The sequence below is a fragment of the Paramisgurnus dabryanus genome, chromosome 4 (genome assembly GCF_030506205.2).
Source record: "Paramisgurnus dabryanus chromosome 4, PD_genome_1.1, whole genome shotgun sequence".
Lineage (NCBI taxonomy): Eukaryota > Metazoa > Chordata > Actinopteri > Cypriniformes > Cobitidae > Paramisgurnus > Paramisgurnus dabryanus.
This window is the reverse complement of record NC_133340.1, coordinates 28,660,358-28,672,968: the sequence shown is the minus strand read 5'-3', so window position 1 is coordinate 28,672,968 and position 12,611 is coordinate 28,660,358. Positions and strand designations below refer to the sequence as shown.

Here is a 12,611-nt window from a genome sequence, read left to right as displayed (position 1 = left end):
TTCAAAACTTAAAAACTGCAAAAAATGACATTCTTACTTACAAATACAAATATCTAAACATTTTTGAATTAAGATGCATTTTCTTGATGAAAAAGATGACCAAAGAAAATAAATCTAGCTTTTAAAAAATATATACAATTTAAGTCAATTTGTGCATAAAAATTGTGCCCAGTGGATAAGGAAAAAATCTTGAACTTTTTCTTCAATAATTAATAAAAATAAATTTAAGAAAAATTTGCTTATTTTCTTAGGTCAAGAATTTTTCATATTTGTACTGAAAATTAGACTTAAATACTAAGTAAGGAAGTCATTTTTGCAGTGAAAAAGTAGATTGAATTGACTTGCAAAACCAAGATTATTTTTATAGTGTACATTAAAGAGTGAATGATGATTGGTCATTTTACTGTCTTTCAGATGTTGGCTTTAGTGGGTGACTTTTCATTACCAACAGCTCATTTAAGGAAATATTTATGCCGATAATTTAATATAAATACATATATATGCATTTGGTTTTAGGAACATGAACATTGCACTTCTTTTAATCATACACTTTAAAAAACGAGTAAATTTAACCTGTTTTAAGTTTTGGCTTTAGTTGACATAACTTATAAATTCAAGTTAAAATTGTTCAACTTCAAATGCTGCAAAGTTTTTACAGTGTACGCTACTCTAAGTTAGAAAGTGCGGCTCGTAACTGCTCTTCCGAGGATACGCTAATTAAAATAAGTGTTCGGATTGTCGCTTTTGTGGTTTCCTTTCCCAAAATATGTGTCCTGTGTGTCGAGAGATCCTGTGTGCATCACGTGTTTTGTCAAAATAATTGCCTGCTGCACACGCGTCAAAAAGAAGTCACCAGCCACCACTGAAGTAAAATGAGGGTTTGTTGATCACAGCCACCTTACAGATCTCATTATTCTTTTCCATAAACCTATTTACACTTGTAGAAATCCATGAAGGCCTGTTTAAAGGAATCCCCAGACAATGTGTACAGCATCATGTTAAAAACTGTGTTAGAAACAGCGATCGGTCTTGATACCGTATATGCAGCTTGCACACCGTGGTCCAACCTGCAGGTGACTTTCGGCATGATCCTTGTGTAAATTCTCAAAGCTCGTAGTACGTGAAAAGGCAAGTAACACACAAAAAAGCAGGTCAATATCAACACAATAACTCTTCTTGCCTTTATTCGTACCCTGCTCTTTGTATGAGGACCCTTCCCTAACCTTCTCATGATACGCCAGTAACACAAAGAGATCACGATTAGAGGCGATATATATCCCACTATAGTCATCACCCAGCTAAAAGGCCAGATGAAGTCTATGTTACTGCTGGCTAGGTCCGGACATATGGTTTTGTTGTTTTGGAATTTTAATTCAAAGTTATTAAAGATTGGAGATATCATGGCCACCACATCAATCCAGACCAACACACAGGCCAGCATACCCCAGTGCATCTTCTTAATGTTCTCCTCCTGCGCCGGATGAACGACTCCAATGTAGCGGAAGATGGACATACAGGTGAGGAAGAGGATGCTGCCGTATAAGTTAAAATGATAGATGAAGCGTGTGAAGCGACACATTCCAAGTCCCAGTGTCCAGGTGTCATTGAGGGTATAGTAGTAAACTAAGAAGGGCAAGGAGGACATGAGTAGAAGGTCACTGACGAGAAGATTTACCATGATGATGGTTGTGTTGGTCCAGGGCCGTACTTTAAAAACATACACCACCAGAGCTGTGAGGTTCCCCACCGTACCTACGATAAAGATGAGGCTGTACATGACCGGCAGATAGTAGCGCTTTACAAAATTCTCCACATAGACGCAGTTGTCTGTTGAACTGTTCTGTGACATGATTCTCACTGCAGAAATAGAAAAGGAAATGGAGAACACAGATAAAGGGTTAAACCTTCATCCAAATGAAATTACGAAATGGTTCTGTGTCACATGAATCACAGAGATAGCTTTTAGTTATAACAGATTTCATGCAATAATTCCTTTCTCAGTTCAGACAGTCTTGCAGTCTTTAGCGCATATCACAGTTCTCTTTCATCATCTCATGTTCGAGATCCACCTATGGGAAGGGCATCTGTACCTAACCTCTACATAAGCATCCAATTGCACCAAGTCTGGCTTGACAGACAGAAGCTCGCAGCCAATGGCAGATAGGACCACACCCTCTTACCTGATGGCATGTAAGGCGTATCCGCACTGCTGCTCCTCAGTTGACATTTGCTTCTCACGATCTCTACACGGATACATTTCGGTTGGATAAGCACTGTTTACTGCGTGTCGCCAGGAGGAATTATCGTCCAGATCAGCCTCCGCCTGACGTGACAGTTGTTATCTATCCAGGATAGCTGTGTCTGTTTTAGCATCATCGAGCCGCCCATGCTCGTGTTACCTGGCAGCTCTCGGTTTGGGTGACCCGCCTGCGGTCAAGCCATCGATCGTCAGACACCTCAAGCACATCCAAGGTGGGCTGCCCCCCCTCCCCCCTGAAAGACTGGTTCACCTCGATCTAAGATATGCTTTTCTCCATATAAGCATTTATCCGCAGCACAGGAAGTTCCTGCGTTTCGCATATCAGAACATATTTTACGAATTCGCAGTTCTTCCTTTCGGTCTCTCTATCAGCCCTCAAACTTTTTGTCTTTGTGCGGAGGCATCCCTTGCCCCTCTGAGAATGTCAGGTCTACAGATTTTGACATACATAGACGATTGGCTCATCATAGCCGAGTCAAAAGAGATCGCTGTGTGCTCTCACATATCACATCTCTGGGGTTCAGAGTGAATGTGACCAAAAGCAATTTCACACCCAGTCAGAGTCTGATTTTTCTGGGTTTGGAACTAAACTCGGTCTCCATGCGAGCGCGTCTTTCTCAGGAGCACGTCCGCGCTTTAATGAATAGGGGGATAGAGTGCAGTATCGTTCATGCCTCCGACTACAGGGTCTTATGGCCTCAGCTATTCAGGTTTTGCCCCTGGGTCTCCTGAGAATGAGGCCGTTCATGAAATGGGTTTTATCACTACATTTCAGCCCGTTACGCAATCTCTGCATTGTAACAGTGACGTGCACCTGTTTGTCAGCTCTGCGCCACTGGAGGAATGCAGAATTTTACGCGCACGGGACCCCCTTGAGGACAGTTATGTTGTGAAAAGTTGTGACGACAGATGCGTCCTTAACAGGGTGGGGTGCAACTCAGGAGGGCAGAACGGTGAATGGGATGTGACCGAGCAATCTCCATTCAGCACACATAAATAATTTGGAGCTCCTTACCATATGGAAAGCTCTGAATTATTTTGTGCCACACCTGCGGGGACATCATGTTCTCGTACGCTGCGACAATACCACAGCGGTGGCTTACATCAATCTCCAGGGCGGTGTGTGCTCCTCAAAACTCCACAATCTAGTTCACAAGCTGTTAGTGTGGAGCAGGAAGGGTTTTCTGCCATTACGCGCGACGCATGTTCCCGGCATTCTGAACAGTGGCGCAGATCTTCTGTCAAGGGGAAACCCTCTTTACTGGGACTGGCGTTTTCACCCGCAAGTGGTGGGCGCGATATGGAGGCGATTCTTAAAACCTCAGTAGCACATTCCGTTTTAGGTGTAGGGTCATCATAGCCCTTCACTGTTGCGTGCCTTTTTCCTTACTGTTGTCACATTATAGTAGGAATAAGGGCGTATGAGCCGGTGGGCTCGTTCATGTTACCAAGCATGCATTCACATTCCTGCCCGGGTTTGCCTTTTCGCATTTATGGTTTTTTTTCTATGGGATGTGCTTTATACATATTTTCTGCCCGGCATGTGCACGGCAGCTACTTATGTATGTGCGTAGGGTACATGATTATAGGACGTGTCGGGCACTGCCCTTTTGGGGTGACCGTCCTTTTGTTCTGGCTGTCTCACTGTGAGTGTGTTGGACAATCGGGAGCTATCCATGTCTCTCCCATAGGTGGATCTCGAACACGAGATGATGAAAGAGAACAATAAGTTACTTTCGTAACCCCGGTTCTCTGAAACATAGAGTGGAGAGATCCACCCGCTTTGCCCCGCTTGCGAATACGAATACGAAGTGAATACACTTACAGAGGAGCAGCAGTGCGGATATGCCTTATATGCCATCAGGTAAAAGGGTACCTGGCATTGGCTGCGCGCTTCTGTCTTTCAAGCCAGACTTGGTGCAATTGGATGCTTCTGTAGAGGTCAGGTACGGATGCCTTTCCCATAGGTGGATCTGTCCACTCAATGTTTCACGAGTGAGCTTCATAGCATACAGTCTTTTATTTTTTGCACCTTTATCCTCATCTTTCCTCTTTTCTTAACCTGGACACTGATTTAATGGTGCATGTGCTTTTAAATGACCACAACTTGCTTAATTTTCTACCGATTTTCAAACGGTTTGGTTTGTTATAAACGTCAAAGATCTACCTATGACACTGCATACTTGTAATAAAAAAAAAATCATGAAACATGTTACATCATCCAGAATTATAGCCACGGTAATAACGTTTGTAAGAAACCAAACTGTTTGAAAATTGGTAGAAAATTGAGCAAGAAATGGTCATTTAAAAGTATAAATATAAATAATAAGAGTAATATGGGGAGTGTATCTACAAACTAAAGTCTTGCTACTTTTGACTTTATAAAAGATTTTAAGCTTAAAAAAAAATGTAAGTGCAAATTGTGGTAAGCATATGCTTAATAACTTTTATAATATGTGGGGGTCCTTGAAAGTTTTCTCCCCTGTAAGTGGTCCCTGACACCAAATAGTTTGAGGACCCCTGGTTTAGACTACTGGGACTAAAATATAAGTAATAAACTCATAAGACAGTTAGTACACAGTTTAATAGGTCTAGTTAATACTAAGTGTGAAATACATCATGAAAAGCTGTGTGTTAAAGCACAGAGTTTTACGACGTATCTTTCGGGAAGTTCTCCTGATTAACCACTAGAGGGAGCAGAACTCATATTCAATTGTGTTTTCTTACAGTAAAAAGCACTTTATTGCCTTGTTTGTGTTTGGTTATAATATTGCCAAAGCACTTTACATAAAACAAATGATAGGAAATATACATGTTAAAGTAGATGCTTCTTAAATAATAAAATAATAAAATATTTAGAATAAAAAAACTTTGAGCAACAACAAGAGACATACAGGCGGATAAATAGGAAGGTAGTTAGGACAGACAGACAAAACAAAACAAAACAGATAATTGAGATAAATTATAGAAAATACATTCTTTAAAAACATCAGAAACCAAAACTCTTTGCACACTACTGCAGTCATAAAATTGTACTTTCAACTTTTCCTAAAAATCATTTGTAAAATTCAGACCTTGTGTTAAATAATTCAGGCTTTTCGCTTTGATTGATAGATTCTTAGCTGTCTGACGCACATCCGCAGACAGTTTAGTATAAAATATGTCCATTGTCAGACTGAAAATCAAGTCATCACTAAATCTAAATCCTCAGGGTCTGATGGAGAGTCTGTGCCTTTGACTGAAATTGGATCTGATGGCCTAATTTAGTGGAGTGAAATGAGAGCAGATTCAAAAGCAGGCCAGACTGAAGGCCGGGCAGGCGTGGCACATTGGAGGACTGCAGATCTATATATGTGGACACAGGCATCTGATCTCAGATCAGAATGAATCCTCTCGGTTGTAAACTGTGATGCTGGCTGGTTGATTTACTCGGCTCAGGAGGAACTCGTATTAGCACTGCATGCCGCTCGCTTTGAGTTTTTCGATTTTCACACGCAGACAGAAGGTGGAGACGCAACGAACGATGAAGCTCGCTCTAAACAGCACTTATCTTGGCATGGCAACATATCATCATCTTGCTGTGATCTTCCACCCACAGATAGTGTGTGTGGCTACCTGCTGTCCAGCTGGCCCTTTTGTACCCTGCATCCACAAACAATGATAAACCATTATCAAATGGTAAAGAATGAATGTAAAAATGTAAATGTGTAAAGACCCAAAGGACGATATAATGAAAACTTACATTTGGCAGACGCTTTATCCAAAGTGCATTCAATCTATACATTTCATCACTATGTGTGTTCTTGGGATCGAACCCTCAAGGCTTTGTGCTGCTAACCAATCAAGCTATTCATTCAACTTAATCAGCTATTAAGGTTGCAAAATAATTTAAAACAACAAGATTTAATGCAATTTAGGTTGAATTTCTCCCCTGCACATTCTTCAGTCACATGCAAACACCACAGTGCTTATTAAAAAGCCATTGAGGCCACGCCCCCTGCATGTACTTACATCCTTTCATAACATGCACAGATCATTTCTTAAATCAGATATCTAAATGTAAACTAGCTGTGATGCTCTTTCTTTTACATTCTGCTAGCCAGTTTTCTGTTATCACACAGAATTACTGCACCCAAAAGTTTGGACACATTACTATTTTAATGTTTTTGAAAGAAGTCTCTATGCTCATTAAGCTTGTAATTATTTGAACAAATTTTTTTATCAAATAAATCCAGGCTTGATGAGCGCAAATCAGGATTCTTGCATGCATGCATGTCTGCTTAAGACCAAACAAAATGTTTATTTATGTTTGTTAATATATAGTTTACATAAATTTCCAAATCATTTCCATAAATTCCTGTTAAATTTCAATTTAGATTATTTCCAAAATTCCCCAGATTAAGTATGGAAAGTTTACCTGAAACTTTCCGGCCCTTTGCAACCGTATCAGATAAAAGCATAAAGTTCCAACTTGTGAATAGGGATGTTACAATATGAAAATTTCATATCATGATTAAAGTGATCAAAGTTATCAATATTATCATGGTTTTGCTAAATGAGATGGAAATGTTTAAAAAGAACTGATACACACACTGAAAACATTTGAACAAGTTTTATTTTTGAAAATCACAATTTAATATTTCATGTGCCTGAAATTATTTCTGTGGTAAAAAAATAACTCTGTCTAATAATTTTACGTGAATGAATACAATACAATATCCCTTAAATGCCTTCTTGTGCAAAAACTATGTTGCATGCGCGCGCCTGCGTCAAACTGATTCTGTCTGGACAGGATTTACCGCAAGCTTTTAGAAACACGGTAATCAAACATGGTTGTAATGATAATGACATTTTAAATGATAATACTAAATATAAATAAAACTAGTTCATTTTCCTAATTAAACTAAGGCCTAGTCCTGGTTTAAGCTAATCCCTGTCTGGGAAATCACCCCATAGTGTATGGGCTTTAAAGACACACATTATATTCACAATGTTTCTATAAGAGGCACTATATGGGTGATAAAATTAAAATGTCGGTCTTTCAGCTGATAAAGTACAGTTGCTTAAGGAGTTGTGGTTTGTAGCTTTGCAGGTTTATTGCTTAAAAAAATTGTTTATAATTATATTTATAAACACTATGTATAATTATAAGATAATCAGGGTTGTTGTTTTTTTTACTTGCAAAGCAGCAATTAAACCAAATATCCATAGGCAGAATTGTATGTTTGTGATCTATAAAAAAATCAAAAGTTCATTTAGACATATAAAAAACTACAGTTTCTTTTAGGTTTGTTTGCATGACATTAAGTGCGTTAGATTTGCAATAATGTGTTTTTGTATCTTTGTGCTGTTAGAGGTATGTAAGTGGCTCTTTGTCGATGTGCAGATATTCATGGTTTGGTTTATATATGCATTTGTCTTGTAGGAGATGTAGGTGTTGCGTGGGCTGGCTTGCCATTGGCTTTTCTCCCTATTTCACTAAGTCTCTTTCTCTCTTTTTTTTTCATTCTCACGCCCTCGCTGTTGCCAACCACAGGAAAATATCTTCTGTTAACCATCTCCATTTACCTTTAACTGTGTGTTGTGTTCATGTTTGTGCTTTTCTGTGTTTTATTCTCATCCTGTCACGTAAGGGTCAGACACTTTACATGCATTATTGTACTGCGTATGTAGGAGTCCACTCACAATTATACCTGAAGTGTTTCATTTATTTAAATCGTGCCGGTGAAATCCTGTGGACAACATATTTATCCATGTGTGCATTACCTGTATATATATATATATTTTTTTTTATTGTGAATGTTTAGCTGGAAATAAACAAAAACAATCAGATTTATTAAATATTAAAGATTTGAAACAATTACCATAGCAACAGCAAGGGAAATCATCTGAGATGGCAATGAATGATGACTTGTATGTTATTTAAAATCTTATAATATTTAGTACTATGTTAAGTGTGGATGTATATAAATGTCAGCGTAACCTCTGTAACCTTACATTGCAGCTGCTTTATTGTAACATTTTTATACATAAAGTTATACATTCATATTTTCTAGGTTTCAATTTTTTGAATAAACCTGAATGATCTTAACTGTATGTATGCATGTATGCAGTTACACACATGCAGATATAAACAGAGATGTGTCTGTCTGTGTTTCTGCAGTAAACTGCATTAATATTTCACACAGACACTACTGGGCACGTTGGACTTTAAAGACACTCGTATTCTCACATCCAGACACATAAATGGTTTAGGGTTCTGAATTCAGGACATGATGCACATTTGTCTTAAATAGTTTTCAAACGTTAAATTCATGCTTTCTGTCGACATATTTCATGTCCAAAAGATAGTTTTGCAATGACGATGACCTTTAAATTCAGTGATTTGTTGTCTCTATTGCAGAATTGGGGCATGGGTTGATGTGTGTTTTGGGTGTCTCTGAGGGATTTATAGATTTCTTAATATTTGTTTATCAGTCTTTGTATTGTAACACTGGCTTTTGAAGCCTATCAAATTATACTCGTCAAAGTTATAAACACAAAGGGCCCTTTTTTAAAGATCTAAACGCATGGTCTAAAGCGAATGGCGCAAGTATACTCTGGGCGTGTCCGAATCCACTTTTACTAGTTTCATGACAGGAAAAATTGGTCTATGCGCCTGGCCCACAGTCTAAAAGGGTGGTTCCTATTCTCATACTTAGTATTGGGTGTGTTTTAAGAATAGATGTGCAATAAACTAATGAGAGTCTAATCTCCCATCCCCTTTAAAAAGCCAGTTGTGCTTGCGCCATGCCGATTCCCTATTTATATGGCGGAGTTTGTAAACGGAAAAACTTTAAGCAGAGGAGACCACCAGTGTAAGATTGATGTTTAAAATTTGTGTTGTGTTTTATTAATTGAAATGGTTATTCATGTTATTTAGTTCTATTTAAAAGTCATTATTTCAGTCATGGAGTGATAAGTAAAAGAAGCTGATAAAGTATGATATAATCACTGTAAAGGTTTTTATGAGAATAATTTACAAATATGCAAAAAAAGGTTTGCATAAGTAAAAACACGTTATATTTGTACAGGAGATAAAAACTTTACAAATGTGCTCAGAGCCGTTTCTCCACTGGGACACCGCCGTGTTTTGAAAAATATTATTATCTAGAGGTACAAAGTCTTCATATACAATAAATCCATGGGGAGGCATTTAAAAACATTTCAAAATAAAATGCAATATTAGCACTTTTTGAAAGAAAAACATTTTTATATTTCAAAATATATTTAGTTTTAACCTGCATATATCAACATATATTTCAAGATGTATTTGCAAATACATTTCTAATTTTACATTCCATATGGCAAAAATTTATTCTTTGCCAAAATATATTTTACATAGGCTATATGCTAAATACACGTTTTTAAAGTAAAAAAAATTTTAGCATGTAGCCTGTGCAAAATATATTTTGGCAAAGAATACATTTTTGCCATATGGAAGTAAAATTAGAAATCTATTAATAAATCTATATATATAAAACATATTTCAAAATATATGTATTTTTCTGTATGGGGTGTGTATTATGCAAAGTGTACGCGTGTTGTCGTCTGTTTATAGGCGCATATTACTTACAGTATGGGCTATTTAGATAAGACTTGGCATAGTCTATTTTAGTTGCCTCAAAATAACATCGCGCCAACAATGCGCCTGAACACACCTCGTTTTCAGCCCGCCCATGCATTTGCTATTTAAACATGCCGTTAGACGTGAAAATGATAACTGTGTCAGGTTAAAAAAAACTAGTAAAAAACACTTGTGTCGCACCTCGCACTGGGTGTATGATAGGCCCCAAAGTGTTTTCTAGTGGTGTAATGCATTACCGTTGTAGTTTAAAGGATTTTTGAAAAGATATAATTTTCCCTTCGTTCTGGATCCTGCCTCCATCAGATGACCCAACACATATGGAAAGATGGAATAATGACCATATATAATTGTCTCAGTCTCTCTATTACCAGCAAATACAGGACATTTTATGAAGTATTAATAGGCAGAATAAATAAGATCTCCTCTTACACCTGATCAATAGTAGGAACCGACAGGATCTCTTAAACCTAAATGAAATCAAATCTTAAAGGTGCTCTAAGCGAATTGAAGCGTTTTAGACCATAAAACATTTTTTGTTACATACCGGAAACATCTCCTCACTATCTGCTTGCTGCCTGTCCGCTGATCAAACTGTAAAAAAACGCGATCTCTGTAGACAGCCCAGGCTTCACAAACGGCAATATCAACAAATGGCCAAACCTAGCCAGCACAAAACAAAACAAAGTATTCCAGCCAATAAACGACAAGAAGGATTTGGGGGTGGGGGTTTGGCGCGTTCATGAAAGCACGGAAGGGAGGGGGAGGGGGAGGAGTTAGCTACGCTCTGTCTGTTTGAAAACAGTTCAAACATCAACAGGAAGTGACGTCGCACATTATTCGCTTAGAGCGCCTTTAATTTCTAATTTTAATCAAATGACTTCAGGCTCTCAAGAGTTCAAGATGTCTTTAGTACCAAGAGAGATCCGACTAAACACTGACTTTCACATGAAGCAGATATTTGGTTCTGAATATTTGACAATCTGTGTTCATATTTTCTCGTATTTTCTGTTGGTATCGTATAATCCCATTGATTCTGATGGAACTGTTATGTTAGTTAATCTGTGATTTCCATCTCTGACTGCTCAACAATTCTGTAATATTGCATCGTCTGTTAAGTGTTAATCCGGTTGAACAGGCCATCGACAGTGACGGGAAATACTACCATCCATCAGCAAATGGGTGATTGTAATACTCCAGGGAGGAGAAACACAGGGGTTAAATGCACAGGTGGAGCATTTTCAATCAATCTAATCGACTGATCTGACATACAGTATAAAGCTTCATTTACTGGTCATTTTCTACTAGGTTAACAGTTTGTCTTTAGTCTGTGACCCTCATGTATGACATCAACAACATCAGTGTTTGATCATAATGATAAGAATAGATTGATTTTATTGTATTTCTAATAAAGAACTATGTATTAAGTTACAGTATATCTTTTTTGACATATTCGTAACATCACATTGAAGATCTAGAGGTCTCTTCCCAGCATCTCCGTTCAACACTGTCACATGATCCTGTCCTGTATTATGTTTCATATAATAATATAAAGTCTCCATTCATGTTGGACGGAAACAAATAATCACTGTAAAAATTAAGTTTCATTGGCTTGTCAGAGGATAGTTGAATTAGAGACTGTAAATGTAGAAAGCGGAAATCTGTCAATTTCTTCTCTTCCTATATAATACGTACACATACTGATCTGATCCACAGCGTGAAATATTTAGAGGCAAGATCTGTCCATCCACAAAATAATGCACATCATTAAAACTAAACACATATGACCTAAAGGATGCATATTTACTGTCAGCATGCGTGGGTTAAGGCCTTGCAGTAGTTCTGGTTTTAAGGCTGTTGAAATGGTTTTGTTTATAACGCTCACAGCTAGATCTGAAAGTTCAAGCTGCTATTCCCAAAGTAGATGAAATCAAGAATATTTAAGATTTAGCAATGCTCTTTTTGATGGCTGCAATCCACAATCTACTTTTCAGATATAAAAGTCATTATCATACAGTTATCATTATATAACATCAGCAGAAAGATCTCAGATATATATACTGTATATATATTGGCTGAACTGTTCCTTTTATGTTTTACTTGAATCTTTCTCCATTCACTTCACTTCTGCAGGCCCATCGATTTCTTTGTCTCATGAGATTCAACCCTGAGTCAGCCTGCACATGACGCTCATTAAACCTTTAATGATAAGTGCGTTTTTCTGTCTTTCAGCTATTGCTAACACCAGTAATACACCCAATAGAAATCCAGAAAGTGTATTGGCATGGTGTTTAAGTTCTTATTTTAATGAATACCATTCAGTTCTTTGGAGAGGTTCATGTCGACACTGCCGTGATGTTGTGCCATTTTTTCTTGGATGTGTTCGGGTGCCCGTTGTGCCACGAGAGGTTATATAGAGATTACACACAGCCTCACTCATCTGTTCCTTCTCAGTCCCATGAATTATACAACACAAACAATAAAGTTTATTGCATTTTCTTCCCTAATGGGTTGAATGTTTTCAAAGATTTTCAGTAAATCCATTGCATGAAATAAAAGTTTTCCTAACATGATTTCCATCTCATTAGTCAAATTGATGGGAAAACATAACTCAGGTGTTGTTTGTATTTAATATTGTTAATTTAGCTAACAATGTAAATTTATACCATTAGGCCTGCTTAAAGGTGCTGTGTGTAGATTTCATGGACATCTAGTGGTGAGATTGTG

General features: G+C 37.7%; 1 protein-coding gene across 1 annotated transcript; it reads right to left on the bottom strand.

Moving 5' to 3' along the window:
• Window positions 1-928: 928 nt before the first annotated feature.
• On the bottom strand, window positions 929-1,777 carry LOC135735458 (2-oxoglutarate receptor 1-like). Its single transcript, XM_065253884.1, has one exon. It carries the CDS (start codon window positions 1,775-1,777, stop codon window positions 929-931), a length of 849 nt encoding a protein of 282 aa, XP_065109956.1.
• Window positions 1,778-12,611: the final 10,834 nt, after the last annotated feature.